The sequence below is a fragment of the Sprattus sprattus genome (assembly GCF_963457725.1).
Source record: "Sprattus sprattus genome assembly, chromosome: 1".
NCBI classification, from domain to species: Eukaryota; Metazoa; Chordata; class Actinopteri; order Clupeiformes; family Clupeidae; genus Sprattus; species Sprattus sprattus.
In genome coordinates, this window is record NC_137920.1 from 67,326,916 (window position 1) to 67,345,416 (window position 18,501).

Below are 18,501 nucleotides of genomic sequence, written 5' to 3' on the forward strand. Positions count from 1 at the left end.
CAATCTCTATGGTTGCCTTGGTGGTGAACTGCAAATGACCTGATTCCATTAAAAATGGATTTGCGTTTGGGGGGGAATGAGAGGACAGTGCACATGCACCACCTGGGGCACTCCCTGTGTATTTCAATCTAAGTGTCAGCATTGCTAACCTAAGAAGGGCATTGACATTTAGTGTGTTCAATCTATTACATTTAGTGTGTTCAATCTATTACATTTAGTGTGTTCATCTATTACATTTTCTTTGTATGCAATTGGTATGTGACAGATTTGGAGTCCAAAGTTGGAGACGACTTAACACTTTTTCGGTTTGGCATGTCACTCTACCTGATTTGAATTGTGGCTGACAAATAACACGAATGCTGAACTTCCAGTGGGTGCTCCCTTAGTCCACAGCAGAAGCCGTGGATGATTCTTGTAGCCACTGGTCTGGTAGCTCTAGTAATGTTAAAATCAAGTCTATTTTCATTATCTGGCTCCAATTTCACAAGACTTAAAGATCTCAGTCCTGAACACTTGTTGTGGATTGATAGCAATACAAATTCTGACAGCAAAGCTCTACACCATATTGGAAATATTGACTACTTGTTCTGTATCATGGCCAAGAGACAGCTCCTCAGTCTGACACGTATTGACTACAGAAGCTTGTGTGTTAGCTCCATAAATAATGTAATGTCAGACAGTATGAAAAATAGAACCATGTGGGAAAAGATACATTCATTCAGTTTTTGCTCTCATATACATTTCAAATTCTGCTCAGGCTTTTTCACTCCACAGGGTCATATATGTACAAACCCTGGTCAAATGTCAAATGATTACCATTCTCGAGACACAAGAAGTCAATGCTGGAACACAGTTTCTGCTGACTGTGAGAGCTGACCTTAAACCCTCTTGAAGCAGATGCTTAATTCCAGCTAATCCCAGTCTTTTGAACCCTGAAGCATGAGACTCATTTCATTGCTCAAAGATATTTGATCTATTGTGGATCATTTGATTTCTCTTTGGGTAGAGATTAAAGCACCCGGCAGCAAGACAAATCTCTGTCAGAAAGGTGTTCGAACCAGGCTCATCTCAATCTCCCCAACGATCTCTGTGCATGTGAAGTAAACATTTGTGTAGCGCTCATCACTGAGTTTGGCAGGCAGATTTTTAGGGGGTTCATCTGAAAATAAGGTCAACTGTGTGGACAGAGATGATAGTCTGTCTAGCCTTATTAAGCCTTTGATCTTCAGAAAAATTGGTTTGTAAGGATACAGTGGCGGTCCGTCAGGGCCTTCAAGGCCTTCTCTGCTGGCCTAAACATCATCAGAAAATAAATGTAATAAAATAAATGTAATTTTAATATTTTCTTTTCATAAATATGTATTAAATGATTCCCCATAGTCCATTATCTTCATTTCATGCTTCCAGCGTTGTTCATTTATGTTAGAGCTTTCATCCAATCATATTTCCGCTATCATGTGTTGCCACGCTCCTTGAAATCTTCCCAGAGAACAGAAATCTTCCCTGAGGCCTTCAGAATTCACATTGAAGGCCCGTGTACATCTGATTGGCTATCACAACTTGCTGTTTCAGTTCATTTAAGTTGAATGAACTGAAACAGACAGTTGTGACAACCAATCAGATTTCGAGTTGGCGACACTGGGCCTTCTAGAAGGCCCGGAAGAGTTCTTTCCTCGCGTTGAACGTGACACGTAAACGTCCTTTGATTGGATACTGAGGCAGACCGGTGCAGTGCTTCAGTGCTCAGTTTAGCTGGCTAAAACGACGTACATCGGTTTCAATGCTTATTCTTCTAGTTGTTTCAATTGGTAAGACTAAATATAATTACATTAACCAACTCAAATAAATTAGTTTACACAAACTTGATAATTCCAGTTTTTGATACAATTACAACGCCATTTTCAAGACGGAACTTTCAAGAAAAACTGGATATCGTGAGGATGGGAAGTTTAATGAAACTGCTTTGCAGGTGGGACAATGCGATGTTACTTGTTAAACTTGTTAAACCTCACATTGAGTCACATAGGCTACTTTTGGTGGACTTAATAAAACTTTGTAGACTAATCCCTGAAAATCGCCTTTTATTTTTAAGTTGTGACAGTAATATCCAAGCGATCATATAACTTAGAGTTTACTACTCTTAATGTATTGTTAATACGGGTGTATTGATTTGAAATGCTCCGGAAATATTAATAAAGTCTGTTGTACTCGACTATGTTAAGGTGATGCAATGCTCACTTATACTGCCTTTCTGTATAAAATATACTGGTTCGAGAGCCATGGCGTCATAATGATGGTATTAGGAGGTGGATTCACTCAGTTTAACATCGTGTAGGACATCGCTGAAGGCCTAGTCGTGAAATGCACGGACCGCCACTGTAAGGATACCATGGTCTCTCTCTCTCTCTCCCTCTCTCTCTCGCTTCTCATCTATATTTCTGTCTCAAACCACCAGGCCAATCAAATTTCCATAATCTCTTGCACCCCAGTGATAGGGCCCTTTGTTGCACATCTCCTCAGTCACAGTCAGGGGTCTCATGTTCTTTGCCGGCTTGTCTCTGATATGCTCCAATTCATTTCACTGAAACCCCAGTCACATATGTGTGTGCTACTCATGTGTGTGATGATGTGTTATATAAGATCACACCCCTCCCTGTGTTTGTTTGTGGACTTTTGTGTGTTTGCCTTTCAAGGTGAGGGGCAGATCGTGTTGACACGATCACGCACAGGGCCTCCCAGGTGTCCCCTTCATGTGCAGCGGGCAAGGGAGCCCAGCGGCTTACGAGGAGACGCTGCGTGAGGCAACGTTTGTTTGAGAACATAGTCAGCGTGGAGTGAGCCGGAGCAGAAGAAAAGCTGTTGTGAATGCTGCCACTGCAGATTACTCCAGCGTTAATGAACAGCCTGCAAGCACAGCAAGCAGGGTCAGACAGGTTTCATCCACGGAAACCATTCCCTTTTGTCGTTCAAGTACGCTTCCAGTGCATGCTAATGATATAAGTGTGAACATCCACACACACACACACACACACACACACAAATACACCTATTGTCAGAAATTCCTGTGTCAGCTTAAGGACTTACCCAAAAGGCACATCTCCCCTAAACCCACAAGATGTGCAAAAAAACAACAACAGTCGCCAGAGGCAAGACATCCACAACCTCACAGGCTTCTTACATCTTAAATAAACCATTTGTGAATACGTACCCCTCTGCTACGCAATCAGTTATTTTCTGACAGTCTGTGAATCTTTGTCAAGACTCAGAAGGAAATATAACAATTGATATGTATAAGAATATCAGCCTTCCTTTGGTTTCAGCACACACTAATGATAACAGTCTTGTTATGTCACTGACTTTATCCAGGCATGTTTAACGCTAATGTCTATGTACAAAAAAACTAGGGTACCCAGAGCATTCACGCCATATTATATTTGTAATCTGAGTCTGCTGTATTCATGCATGTAATGCATCCATGCAGCCCTACATACAAACATACATTGGTATTTCCCATTGGAGCATGTAGTATTTGCCTTAGAGGGTTGCAGTAAATTCTGCATCTTACTAAAACCGCTATGAGCAACTCGTCATCATAGCCAAACTAATATTTGTACTGTTAAATACAGTACATTCTCCTATTAAATCATCCAAATACGATCCATTATTTACATCGTGAGGCCTAAGGAAGGCCTAGTTTTACCCAAAGAGCAAAGAATAATGCAGCATCTTCCCCATTAAACCAAATTATTTATTAAAAGACGGCCAGTCAGTGACAATCAATGGGCGACGTTCTGAACTTGCTGAATCGTGAGAAACGGGTGTTCACGCCTTTATGTCCTCAAGACTGGACTATTGTAATTCACTTTTCTATGGGATCACTGGCAAGAACATCCGGAAGCTGCAATACATCCAAAACAGCGCTGCCAGGATTCTGATGAAGGTCCGGAAATATGAGCACATAACACCAATATTACACACTGGCTCCTTGTCTCTTTCCGGATTGACTACAAAGTCCTTATAATCACCCATACATGCATAAATGGACATGCACCTCCCTACCTGCAAGAATTATTTACTCCCCAAACCTCCACCTGCACCCTCAGGTCTTCAAACAGCTCGCTCATCCGTGTCCCCATAACCAAGCTCCGCACCATGGGCGACCGGGCCTTTTGCTCGGCAGCGCCACACTTATGGAACAGCCTCCCTGACCACCTAAGGGCAAAGCAGACGCTGGACTCCTCTTAAAGCTGGACTTAAAACTTTTTTATTCAGGAAGGCATTTCTGGCCTTGTGTTAAATCTTTTTATTTTTTTTTAAATCTTGTTATGCTTATGTTAACAATTTATTTTTTATTTTATGTTATTGTATTATTATTATAGTTAATTTCTAATATGGAGGCACTCTGCGATTCTTTGGAATGAAAAGTGCGTTAAAATAAAATGAATTATTATTATTAAATGATCCATTATTATCATGATACATGTTTTAACGTAACATAATTTCCAGTTTCTATGTAATTCCACTCTGTTTTCGGTGAATGACGCTACGATTGTTAAGTCATAGTCAGGGACAAGCTACGTCAGAGCTTATTAAGGTTCTGAAAAAGTGTAAAGACAGATTTTCGCACATTCCATTGTTTTTCTAACACGATAACCAGCGCTTGAAAATCAGCTACTACTAAGTTAATACTTTCTTGAAATATCTCTCTCGGAATCTCCTCTCAGGTAAAATTAAATAGGCTATATTTTGTATCATTACTTGTCAAATTGATTGAATAAGGTAGCATATCCAATTTTGGCTTGTAAAAAAAGAGTGTACATAAGTGAAGTGAACATAATAATAACAGCTAACTGTCTTTAATGAATACAAGATGGACAGACATAGCTTATGTTACCTACAAAACGATATTGATCTATAAGAAAAAATAATGCAGCATTAGTACAAGGGCAGACTAGGAATATATTCATTTGGGTCTACATCCACATTGAAAGGGCATGATTTGACAGCAGTGGCGGTCCGTGCATTTCACGACTAGGCCTTCAGCGATGTCCTACACGATGTTAAACTGAGTGAATCCACCTCCTAATACCATCATTATGACGCCATGGCTCTCGAACCAGTATATTTTATACAGAAAGGCAGTATAAGTGAGCATTGCATCACCTTAACATAGTCGAGTACAACAGACTTTATTAATATTTCCGGAGCATTTCAAATCAATACACCCGTATTAACAATACATTAAGAGTAGTAAACTCTAAGTTATATGATCGCTTGGATATTACTGTCACAACTTAAAAATAAAAGGCGATTTTCAGGGATTAGTCTACAAAGTTTTATTAAGTCCACCAAAAGTAGCCTATGTGACTCAATGTGAGGTTTAACAAGTTTAACAAGTAACATCGCATTGTCCCACCTGCAAAGCAGTTTCATTAAACTTCCCATCCTCACGATATCCAGTTTTTCTTGAAAGTTCCGTCTTGAAAATGGCGTTGTAATTGTATCAAAAACTGGAATTATCAAGTTTGTGTAAACTAATTTATTTGAGTTGGTTAAAGTAATTATATTTAGTCTTACCAATTGAAACAACTAGAAGAATAAGCATTGAAACCGATGTACGTCGTTTAAGCCAGCTAAACTGAGCACTGAAGCACTGCACCGGTCTGCCTCAGTATCCAATCAAAGGACGTTTACGTGTCACGTTCAACTCGAGGAAAGAAATCTTCCGGGCCTTCTAGAAGGCCCAGTGTCGCCAACTCGAAATCTGATTGGTTGTCACAACTGTCTGTTTCAGTTCATTCAACTTAAATGAACTGAAACAGCAAGTTGTGATAGCCAATCAGATGTACACGGGCCTTCAATGTGAATTCTGAAGGCCTCAGGGAAGATTTCTGTTCTCTGGGAAGTTTTCAAGGAGCGTGGCAACACATGATAGCGGAAATATGATTGGATGAAAGCTCTAACATAAATGAACAACGCTGGAAGCATGAAATGAAGATACTGGACTATGGGGAATCATTTAATACATATTTATGAAAAGAAAATATTAAAATTAAATGTATTTTATTACATTTATTTTCTGATGATGTTTAGGCCAGCAGAGAAGGCCTTGAAGGCCCTGACGGACCGCCACTGTTTGACAGTATAAACCAACACATACAATTAAACTGTTGTTCAAGTAGTTACCACAGACCACGGTTGCTGATAAGTAAAGTTATGTTAAAATGATAAGATAGGTTAGCTATCAGTGTCAGTCATTAGCATTGCCAGCAGACATACCAAATCATCCAAGGCCGTGTACAGAACATGGACCTATGAGTAGGCAGTGCTCTGATTCCACCTTATTGTTAAGAGTGAAATGCATTACGAATTTTATGCTGTATAGGTTTCAGTTAGTTGTGTTAGCTGTCATAATGAGTGCTTGTTTGCTGCCAGGTTGGAGAGGGAGATGACGGATCCGAGGCGATACACGGTCTGGGAGCAGCAGGACGAGTGGTATGAGGAGGACCAGGTGAGGATCGGCCAGCTCTCTGAGATATCACTGGACCGTCCACCAGCGAGAAAAAATATGCTCAGCGGCTGCTGGGGAGCGCTCGAGAATGCCTTGTGCATTGGACGGAGGGAAAGGAGCGACAGGGCACTAGAGCAGAGATGGAGAGAGGAATTTAGGCTTAGGGAGGTAAGGAATAGGGCTGAGGAACAGCTGAGGGAGTCTGAGAGGTTGGAGCAGAGGAAGATCCAGAGACAGCGGAAGCAGGCGAGGCTGCAGAGGCAGGAGAGGATGAGGGAGCCGCAGGACGAGTGGCATGAACAGGACCTGGTGAGGATCTGCCAGCCTTCTGAGATAACACTGGACCTTCCACCAGCGAGAAAAAATAAGCTCAGCCGCTGCTGGGGAGTGCTCGAGAATGCCTTCTGCATTGGACGGAGGGAAAGGAGTGACAGGGCACTAGAGCAGAGATGGAGAGAGGAATTTAGGCTTAGGGAGGTAAGGAAGAGGGCTGAGGAACAGCTGAGGGAGTTTGAGAGGTTGGAGCAGAGGAAGATCCAGAGGCAGCGGAAGCAGGGGAGACAGCGGAAGCAGGCGAGGCTGCAGAGGCAGGAGAGGATGAGGGAGCAAGAGAGGAGGGACCAAGAGTTTAAGGAAATGCAAATGATCATGGCTCAACTGAGGGCAGACCTGAATGACTGTGCACCATTACCAATGCAGTCCCCAGAGCTGCCATACTTGAGGACGGACGAGATAGAGGAAAGAGGTGGAGAGGAGCTGAGGGAGTTTGAGAGGTTGGAGCAGGTGAAGATCCAGAGGCAGCGGAAGCAGGCGAGGCTGCAGAAGCAGGAGAGGATGAGGGAGCAGGAGAGGAGGAGGGCCCAGCAGGAGCAGAGGGCCCAGCAGGAGAAAAGGAGGGAGCAGGAAGAGCAAAGAAGAGAAATGGATCACATGAACGAAATGGAGAGAGTGATGGCAAGGATTGAAGAGCTGGAAATAAAGGAGGCCAAAATGAAGGAAAGAGAAGTAGACGAGCTGAGCAGAGAGAGAGATGTCCAAGTGAAGAAAATAGAGAGCGAAAGAGAGAAGAGACAGCAGGAGAGGAGGATGGAGCAGGAAGAGCAAAGAAGAGAAATGGATCACAGGAACGAAATGGAGAGAGTGATGGCAAGGATTGAAGAGCTGGAAATAAAGGAGGCCAAAATGAAGGAGGAGCTGAGCAGAGAGAGAGATATTCAAGTGAAGGAAATAGAGAGCGAAAGAGAGAACAGACAGTTGAGAAGGAGAATTGCAGAAATAGAAAGAGATACTGAGAAGACGGTAGAAGAAAGAGTCAGGCAGAGAAACTTTGAGGAAAAGAAAAGAAAGGAGCAAAAGATGCTTGAAGAACAACTGGGAGAGAGAGAGAAACAGTGTGAAAAATATCAACAGAAAATCCTGCAAATGGAGAGAGAACTTGAAGAACAGCAGTTGATATCTCATGCACAGAAAATAGAGATGCTGAAGAAGAGAGAGATGGAACTTGAAAATGAAGAGAACAGGAGGAGAGAGTTTGATAGGGCAGCATGTGAAAAGCAGAAAGAGTTGAAGATGGTGGAATATCAAAAGGAACTCCAGCAGATGGAGAGAGAGTTCAATAAACAGCGAGACATAGCTGAAGCACAGCAAAGAGAGATGCTGCAACAGAAAGAGATGGAGCTGGAGAGAGCACTGGAAGAGAAAATGAGAAGAAAGATTGAGAGAGAACAAAATGAAAGGAAAAAGGAGTTAGAGATGATGGCTGAAGAACAACAGAAAGAGCTAGAAAGACTGCAGCATGAAGAAGAGCAGCAAAAGATTATGAAAGCGAGGTTCGACAAAGAGAAAGAAATGGAGAAGAAACTGCAAGAGATGCAGGCAAGAATTGAGAAGGACAAAGAGATGGAGCTACGTCAAGTTGAGGAAAAGGTGAAGAAAGCTGCAAAGCAACATGAGGACGAATGGAAACACAAAGTTCAAGAGATGGAGAAAGGTCTTGCAAAGAAAGGAGATCTGGCAACCAAACAAGAAAGGGAGATGAGAGAGGTGGAGTCCAGGGGAGGAGCGATGGTGGATGAACTGATAGAGTGTGAGAAAGCAGAAGGAGATCCAGGGTACAAACTGAAACAAACAGGGGTACCTGAGAAGAAGGGTGAGGATGGACAACAGGTTGAGAAGGAAAAGAGGGAAGCAGAGATGGAGAAAGGGATGGTGCATGAGAAAAAGATAGAAATTGTGGAGCAGAGGAAAGGAGAGATGGTGAGTGAAACTGGTAATACTGGAAAGGATGTAGGGGGCCAGGCAGTAGACCAAGAGCAGCTCGTGAAACAGCCCGTGGTCATAAGGAAAACACAGGGTGAGGCAGGCAAACAGGAAGTTGCTTACCAGCTGCAGCCGAAGCTGGATGTGGATAAAGTAGTTGACACAGAGGCAGTGAAACGAGAAAACAAAATAAGTAAGCGGAGAACAGAGGATGAGAGGATTAACGCCTACAGACAGAGGGCTCTGGAAGAAACGAGGAGACTTAAGCAGGAGCGCGAGGACAAACGCAAGGAGCGACAGAAAGAGCAGGAGATTCAGCGCCAGAAGGATGAGGAAGTGAGGAGGTGGGTGGGGGACCCCGAGGGCTGGCGCAAGCACCAGAGAGAGATGGAGATCAAGCAGGAGGACGAGAAAATGCGACAGCTGGAGCTGAAGTGGGCGAAGCAGGCAAAGGAGGCCGAGGAGAGGAGGCGCAAGGAGATGGCCCAAGATGAGGAGGCGCGGAGGCAGATGATGGAGCTAAAGCAGAGGCGAGAGAGGGAGAGGCAGCAGGACCTGGAGAGACAAGGAGAGATGGAGAGACAGAGACAGATGGAGATGGAGAGACAGAGACAGATGGAGATGGAGAAACAGGCAGAACTGGAAAGGCAGGCAGAGATGGAGAGACAAATGGAGATGGAGAGACAGGCAGAACTGGAGAGGCAGAAGGAGGAAGAGAGACAGAGGGAATTGGATAAACAGAAACTCTTGGAGAGCATCACAGCAACGGAGAAAAAGAAAATTCTGCTGTCCCTTGAAGATGAGACGGATTGCACAGTGACTGCAGAGAAGACAAAGGAGGCTAAGGGGAATGACTCAAAGGATAACAAGGATAAAAGTAAGGGGAAGAAGCTGTTGGGTTGGCTTTCTAAGAAAGTCTCAGTGCTCTAAACGCACAGCCGGAGGAAGAATATAGATGTTTGAGGTACAGACATTTTTTGGATTGAAACATTGGCATTTACTTTCCATTACTCTGCAATCCTGTAAGAGCTGTATATTAATCTCACTGTGTTTCATGGTTATTTTTGACAGACTGCATCAGAGGCTTTGAGAACCACAACAGGAATAAACAAGAGGCCACGGAGTCTCAGTTTCAACAACAATCATACCACATTATCATCATTACATTACATTTACAACCATCAAAATGTACACATTATCAGTATTGCATTTACTATCATCTCATTAAATGTATACATGACCAATCCCATTACAATTATTGTCTTATTTTAAATGGTATTTATAATGTTTTTGGGTAATAATGTATACAAGGTAAAGACAATGACATCAAAGGACACCACTCATCACTGGGCTCTATCCAGTGGCCTTTTTCTTTTGCTCCATGGTCAGATTTGACCCCCACATCAAATTTCAGGGATACATACTTGATGTATACACGTTTACATTAAAATAGTGTAATAATTAGAAATAAACTGAGATTGAATGGGTAATAATGACAAAATTACATGACATCAGAGTTGTGACAGCAAGCAGACAAACAAAATTGTATTATTTGAACTAAATACATATGAATCAGCTCGAGAAGCTTTAGCAAACCACCAAATCTCTTCTTCACCAGTATAATAAGTGCAGCCTTGTTCACGTCATGATGTCACAGGCTTTCAATTTTTATTTACTATACATTATGTGAGTGTATAGTGCAACCCTGTACTGCTTGAAATAAAGCCATCCTTCGTAGGTTATCATCCATACGACAGAGGGCGCTGTACCTTTAAACGTTGGTGAAGCTGATGGAGAAGGTAGGAGATTTTATCAGAATCGGAGAAGCAAAAACTGAGGAAACATGGCGGCAAACGCTAAAACTGGGAAGCCGGGGAAACCTGGAAAGGAATCCCAACCTCTGATAATAGCTAAAACTCCTGCAGAAGAACAACGTCTGAAATTGGAAAGACTGATGCGCAATCCTGTAAGGTTTTATGTTTTTGTGTGACCTAGAGCATTCTTTCCCCCCCATTGTGTACTCCTTAGCATGGTTAGCGTTAGCAGCTTCCTAACCAGCCAGTGGCTATCAGTGACCCATGCTTTCTGATGGTTTGTTTGTTTTAGGACAAACCTGCACCTATCCCAGAGAGGCCAAAAGACTGGAATCCTCGCGCTCCTCCAGAATTTGTTCGGGATGTGATGGGTAAACTAAGCTAAGATGTTAAGCTGCTAATGCGATGCGACTGTATCAATAACCCAAAGGATCATCAGAACCTGCATACGGAAGTTCTCGGATATATCGTTAACATTTACCGTATTTGATTCCTTGATATCTTGGTAATTCCCAGTGGTGGAAAGTTATTACACTTCGTACACTATGTAAGCATATTTTCTCAAGTAATGTGCTTAAGTACATTGCTGTGGTACCATTGTATGCTCTTTTCCACTCCGCTTCATTTTAGAGGGAAATATTAAACATTGCACTTACTCCACTACATTTATTTGACAGCTTTAGTTACTAGATGAATTTAAGCTGAGGATTTTGCACAATAGATCATATAGCAAGTTTATACAATACATCACATTGATAAAGATCAAACCAGTGGTGTCCAATCTTTGGGCTTCTGTGCAGTGTGTAGACAGGGTCTTTCAGATGTTTATGAGTTGGTGACCCCTCCACAAATAAACCTCACATGGTTTATTTTCTATAAATGTTCAAAACAATGAAATACTGCTTACACATTGGTGCTTCAGTATTAATGATCTAATGATGATTAATGATATCAGTAAGGGGACCGGGACTTTTACTATTACCTGTGTTTTGCTGCAAATATTTATGTATGTCTACTTAAGTATGATTTTTCATACTTGTAATTGAGTATTATTGCATTGCTGTAATGGGACCTATACTGTATACTAGTAAAGGACCTCAATGTTTTTTCCACCACTGGTTTATCCGCGATAGTCCTGGTTTTCTGGTGTGATATGATGTTGCGTGAGCAATGCTACGTTTGTGGTAGATGCAAGCAGACCAATACTTCTATTGCAACCTTGTTGGGTTGTGACCGTAATCTATCTTAGCCGTGTCATTTAGATCGATCACAACAAAAACAGCTCAGGCATTAGGTGATGCTTTTTTAGATCTGCATAAACAAGAAAATTAACCTGTTTTGTGAGTGATTTTTGTGACATGCAAGATAGAGGGCAATAAAAAGAGTCTGTTTTTCCCCCCCAATAATGACATTGGTCACTATAACGATGACTAATATGAAATGTTAAACCATATCCAGTCTTGTATAAAGAGAGTCCCTGCTTCTAGCTACATTTATAAAGAACGTCCCATCCTTTCTTCTAGGCTCCAGCGCAGGTGCTGGGAGTGGAGAGTTTCATGTATACAGACATTTGCGCCGAAGAGAATACCAGAGACAAGATCACCTGGACCGAATGTCCGACAGGGTAAGACCTTTGATGCCACATGACAGATAATGATTATTTAAAGATAATTTGATGATTCCAAACCAACTTCAGCTTTTGGCTGGTTCAACATTAATCGTGTGGTAATGTATGTTCTGTCTGCTAATGAACAACGTTCTTAAAGTAATATTACAAAAGGCAATTGAAAGAACATTTGTTTTACCTCCCTAACATATATGTTTGGCCTTACAGCAAAAACTGGATGATGATTATCTGGATAAAGTAAAGGAAAACCAACAAGCTGCACTGGACAGAACGTCTAAGCGCCGGAAGAAAAGGTACGAAAGGAAGCTCTTCATCCAAGCATCACTTGATTACCATTGCAATCCTTAAACGTATTGGTATCAAACGCAACATATGTCTGTGTTTAGATGTGTTTCAGCCACTAGAGGGTGCTCTTTAGTTAACAATGTTAAACTGACCCATGACTTGAATGTAGAGTAAAGGGTGTATGTTTAAAAATGATGATGACTGAAGCTTATCGCATGTGAACTTTATACATGATCAATGATCTAATATATGGAAGATACATTATGAGCATTTCAACAACTTTTTTTGAGTTTGTTGTGAAATTATTTTTGTGTGCGGTTTATTTAAAGGCACCCAGTGCAACTTTCGAGGCTTACAAATAAACATTCAATTTCTAGTCTTTTTTACACGTAGTAAGTTTCAATAACTCCATACCATTACATACCGACATTCAAGCAGCAAAGATGAGACGTCGTTGTGTGGTGAGAACTGATAGAAAATCGATAACAACAACAATCGCCGCCATTTTCTTTATTTTTTTTAACCTGCAATAAATAAAGCAGGCTTCCAGTCAATGGAAAAATGGCTTCTCCCCACCGGCGACTGTTGTTGTTTACGATTTTCTATCAGTTCTCACCACACAACGACGTCTCATCTTTGCTCCTTGAATGTCGATATGTAATGGTATGGCGTTATTGAAACTTACTACGTCTAAAAAATTGTAGAAATTGAATGTTTATTTTTCATTGAATGTTTACATAAAGTTGCACTGGGTGCCTTTAATACAATCAAGCATACAGAACATAATGGCCGAATAAAACTGACTAAACTGTGCATTGATGTGAGAAAATATGAATGTTTTTTTAATTTTAGGGAGAAGCTTAAACAGAAAAAACAGATGGCAAAGAAAGCTAAACAAGATAAAACTGAAGGTAAGAGACTACAAAGTTGAAGGATAACCTTAAGAGTGCATATGTGTAAGGAAATGGAAACAAGACAAGTATAACACACAACATGTTTTCAAAAGGTGATTAGTGAGAGCAGATAGGCTTTCCTCAATTACTTAGTTGGTTTTTGATTGGTTATAGGAAAGTTAGAGACTTTTGCTGGAGATCTAAATATGTATTAAAAAGACCAGGTATACAATATTTAAACTAACAAGTGGTTGCAATAAAAATTAAACTAAAAGTTTTCTCTTGAATCCTATTCGCAAAGCAGCTGAGACCAACTTTTACTTAGGAAAAGCGACAACTGATCTAAGAGAGAGACTCTGTTGCTATGGTTTCCATCAAGTCTCATGCACAAGCTTGCCTTTAATGACCCTGGTTTTTGGTTGATGAGTGACAAGAACTGTGCAAGTGAAGAAACATGCGCTAGAGCTAGACGGTTGGTGACATTATTGCATCTGTTACCAGCTCCATAATAGCTACCTTGTGACGGAGATGGCATCTTTCACAGGAATACTGTTTCTGCAGTCCATGGATTGGAATGTAAAACAAGATCAAACTGCCATTTTCCGTATGTTTGGGAGTTGGGTCTTAGTGAGTTAGGAGTTCTCTTGACTACTTTTAGCGTAGGGGCTTTGTGCCAAAGTTAGCACTGACGCGCTCATTGTTTTTAGGAATTTCTCCTAAATCATCAAGTTAGGAGCTACTTTTAGCCTTAAGATGCTTTGTGAATACGGCCCCAGATGCAGTTTGTTGAAAAACAGGAGTTGCATATTGACTGGCGTGAGAAATATATTTGTTATCTTTGAGATGTCCTCATTTACATGTAATGACTACACCACTCATTGTAGGTGCATCTTTGCCTGATTTATTCCATTGTACCACAGTTGTTTAGCTATTTTGTGCTTTAAACATCACTCTGGTGTATTTTGATGCATAGGTTCAGAGGACTCCTCCTCTTCTAGTGACAAGGAAGCGGAAGTGGAGGAGGCCGATGATGATGCAGAAGTGCCCAGCTTTGTCATGGGGAAGAAGTGATTCTCCCAGACCGCCAACCTGAGCAAAGCCCTTTCCATATCCTAAAGAGACATCCCCAACCAGAGTCACCCAGGACCATCAGTTCCCATTTTTGTACCTCTGGTGGGGGAAGCTTGTATTGAAGACCTGCTGGACTTTTGGTGGAGCTGTTGTGTGGAATGCCGGCCTGGTGCATTTTTGCAACTACACATTTCTTTATTTGGCCTGGATTACAGATACATTGATGCTGAGGTTGAATGAATGAATTAAATCCTTAGGTGTTACTCCCTTTTTGATTTGTATTTTTATAGTAATTGTGTGTATATATTTGTTTTAATAAAAAATGTACAGACAAACGGTTTTTATGAGGTATTTTCATGAGGTTAGATTACATTCATTGTCATCGTTGCAATAGGAGCATGTTTTTATACCCAGTGTGGATAGTAAAATTTTCATACAGAATCCTTTTTGAACGAGACTGCTTATAAAGGCAGGATGCTGCACTATTATTTGCACTACTTACATGTGCAGCTCTGTTGGATGTCCTGAATTATATGCTGTATTAGGCATTGTGTTGCAATCCTATTTTGTTGTTACGGAGCAGTAGGGTATTAAGCCTCCCGTCGTTTGGAGGCTTACCGGATGATGTAATGCTCGTAAAGGTTCCACCAAATGTAAAATTTAAAACAACTTTCTTCCGGATCTGTTTACTTTTCACAGGATTTAATCCTCCAAATGAACCTTTTCCCCTTTCCATTATATGAGCCAGCCAGATTGTGGAATGAAAATTTGAGAGGGAACGCAATCTGACACAGTTAATCTCACTGTCAGAGTTCTAATTCTGAGGATTCCTAAATCCGTCACGCCAAACAGCATGTTAGTCTTATGCTTGTTTAATGCACCGATCGAATGAAGTACAGTTTTGTCTTAGACGGCTACACTCATAGGGATGGGCCAGTGAACAGCAGTGAGGTCTCGCATGACGGTGTTTCACAAGATAATGAATCTTTCCCTAAGTGGACCTTCACAATCATGTCTGTCTTCTGAGACATAGACTCTAACTAATAACATTTCTTTTTTGTATTCGGGAGGTATATACTAAAGCCCTTGGCATTGTCTCACATTTCTTTACTGAAAACAAGGAGCCAGTTACTCATATTTTATCCTGCATGTCTTGATTTGTCCCTTGCTCACATCAAAGGAAAACATTTCTGTCTTAAATGCAAAAGGCATTGCCCAAGTTACACCTGTTGAATTGGTAATTTAACTATGTATGTATGTTGCGTCCAGTGGAGAGACTGAAATGGTGCCGGCATGTTCTAAAGGCGTTGTCTGCTAAATAAATAAAAGGGGATGGTATATTGTTCTTGATCTGCTTAAAAGACTGAGGGCTTTTCCCTTTAGCCATCATACATTAAAAGCTGCTTTACAATGCCCTATTTGTTGGACATAGTCTTGCTTTTCAATTCAACTCTATTTGATGTTATTTGATTTTCTGTTGGTAATGCCATTGGGATGAAGCAAAATCTGTCAAACCTGATATTCTAGAGAACCGTGAAAACAGTTCACTTTTTTTCTCCTTTTGGGAGGGCTACTGGCTCTCAGCCACAAGGATTTCTGGACTTAACAATACACCTGAAGACTATCCCACGTTGGATATATCTGCAGATACACACCTTTTATAGATCTCACTTCCTACCTCATTAATGTATCTGTCTTTTTCCCAGGGATGGGCTGAGATCTTTTAAGCACTGTGCAATAGACTGGTTTGATCACTTTTGCTAGAGCTAAAACATTGAAACAGTCCGGTATTGAAAGTTTGGCTGTACTTTGCAAACAACATGAAGACTTGTTACACAATGGTGACCTTCCTTATAACATCCCTCGGACTGGGTCAAAGTAAGTTTTTTTAATGTTTTTTATTGTCTGGATTCCTAGCATGTAAGCTAGGATCATTTTTACTCGAAAATGATGCACCTCCCAATACAAGGTGTAGCGGTGTTAATTGACTTTATTATTCTTAAGTAATAACACACTTTAGAATTATTGCATTGTATACTCTTTAGTGAATATTTTAAAATGTGTCTATGAAACACTGATTTTTAAATGATGACTTCATGAGAGTAAAGCAGTTGGGAACAAGACCAGGCATGAAAACTGCACCTGACCCCACCCACATAGGGTTGGCCTGTGATGCACATTAAGCAGTGGTGTAGGAGTGGAATCAAAATGTGTTTTTACATAGACATGTATGTAAATGATTTAACAAAGATGAGCATTTCACAAAAAGAAGAGCAATACACTTATTTTCTTCATGACACCCTATTCATAATGACACCCCACTTCTAAAAGGAGGTGGTGGGAAATCAGACCAAAAACAATGAGGTTACTCTGTAACTGCACATTTGTTATTTTCCAAACAAAATATGCTGAACTGAAACTCCCTGTATAGTAAATAATATGAAAATAAGGAAGCTAGACTTGTTCAGAGTTTTGTTTGCAGTAGTTTGATTAGCACTTCAAAGTCTAGGGCTTTTTTTGCGATTTGTTTGAGTATATGGACCAATACAGCAATGCTATTCACCAATGTTTTTTTGGTGTAACTGTTTTTTTTAAATCATGTTTTCACACAGGTGAGACAGTTGAACACACCCCCAGCATTACACCCCTAAACTATGCAGGGAAGACCACCACCAACACAGTCATACTGACAACACCATGGTGTTACTTTAGTAACTCAACAATATCATCTTGCAACCAGAGTGACTGTGAGATCTGGTTGGTGCCTGCACTGAACTCCTGTAAGTTTTCAAGCGAACCCAGATAACCACTAAGTTAAAGTATTTTAGAAATATCTGTCTTATATTAATTCTTCTTATTTGTCCAGCGACCGGCACTTTTGATGCAGACAAGACGAATCCTGATCTTTTGAGCCTGTCTCCTTATCCCACTGCATTCACTGCCAGCACCTCAAAGAACTATTTCCTCACTAAAGTGGGACTCCTGAAAGACTTCCTGCGTTCATCTGTCTCTGGGATGACTTATTTCAGAGTTGGATCCGAGGGAAACTGTCCCACTTCTAACTGCAATGGAGTGCTACCCGATGGCTCAACTGTCAAGTATGGAACGCTGTTTCATTTTGTTTTGTGATGTCAGTGACACATTTTTTAAATCATCTTTAGAGTAAGGGTTGTCAACCTCTAGGTGACCCCACTGTATATTAAACAATTCTGCTCTTTCATTTCAGTTTTAAGTATCTCCTTCTTGATCCTACTAACAAGACGATTTTATCGGAGACAAAGTGGTCTGATGATATCTCTCTGTACGCCTGTAAGAGCCTATAATTGTCACTCAGCATTCATATGCTGCGGTCCAGAGAAATTAAGACTATAAATGAGGTTTGTGTTCATTTCCAGTGCAGAATCCTGATGCCATCGACGACAGCCTTCCTGGGAGATCCGCTGCAATGGTGGTCATCACAGCAATCCTGTGTGTTGCAGTGTTTCTCCTCATCCTGCTACTGCTGAGTATGCTCATATTGGCTTTGTGAGTAATTCTGCTCATTGAATCTCATTCCACACTGCAGACACCAAAAATGCAATTGATCATTAGGGCCTGTGATTTAATCAACCTTTGCCCTCTTTTCAGGTGCTGGGGTGACAAGGAGCCAATCCGAGCTCTAGGATCCTTGCGCATTCCAGAATATGACACTCACAACTTTAAGGACCCAGCTCCATATATCAACCCATCTTTTGAACATGATCCAAAAAACCACCCAATTTTCACCTCACCTAGACCCATGAATCTTCAGTAATTTGAATAATGAATCATGAGGTGTTGCCTATACTTCCTTACATGTATCTGCTTTTAGAGATCTTTTCACAGGATGTATCACTGGTGAGGAGCAAGAGGATGATTTTTTACTGAAAGAATCCTTAATCTTGCACATTAGAATAATGTCCCTTATATGCTCAAAACAAATCAAATTTGACTTAAAATGCCAAAAATAGAGCAATTATTCCTGAAAAGTAATAAAGGAACATGTAATAATGGACCAAGTAG

General features: G+C 41.0%; 2 protein-coding genes across 2 annotated transcripts; both read left to right on the forward strand.

Moving 5' to 3' along the window:
• The first annotated feature begins 10,596 nt into the window (after positions 1-10,596).
• On the forward strand, positions 10,597-14,750 carry prkrip1 (PRKR interacting protein 1). Its single transcript, XM_080855638.1, has 6 exons — positions 10,597-10,736; positions 10,877-10,955; positions 12,108-12,208; positions 12,419-12,504; positions 13,349-13,407; positions 14,363-14,750. The coding sequence occupies exons 1-6, from the start codon at positions 10,614-10,616 to the stop codon at positions 14,458-14,460; spliced, it is 546 nt and encodes a 181-aa protein (XP_080711764.1). The 5' UTR covers positions 10,597-10,613; the 3' UTR covers positions 14,461-14,750.
• A 1,548-nt stretch (positions 14,751-16,298) lies between these two features.
• upk3b (uroplakin 3b) lies at positions 16,299-18,253 on the forward strand (the record flags this gene model as incomplete). The annotated part of the gene is made up of 6 exons (XM_080846024.1): positions 16,299-16,338; positions 17,073-17,240; positions 17,327-17,558; positions 17,687-17,769; positions 17,856-17,985; positions 18,088-18,253. 6 exons carry the CDS (start codon positions 16,299-16,301, stop codon positions 18,251-18,253), a joined length of 819 nt encoding a protein of 272 aa, XP_080702150.1.
• Between the last annotated feature and the right edge of the window lie 248 nt (positions 18,254-18,501).

Excerpts from the sequence above, each read along its gene's own strand:
- prkrip1 (XM_080855638.1), top strand. The coding sequence starts at position 10,614 with ATGGCGGCAAACGCTAAAACTGGGAAGCCGGGGAAACCTGGAAAGGAA. Across the intron at positions 12,505-13,348 it reads TCTAAGCGCCGGAAGAAAAG|GGAGAAGCTTAAACAGAAAA; the intron begins GTACGAAAGGAA and ends TTTTAATTTTAG. Across the intron at positions 13,408-14,362 it reads TAAACAAGATAAAACTGAAG|GTTCAGAGGACTCCTCCTCT; the intron begins GTAAGAGACTAC and ends TTTGATGCATAG.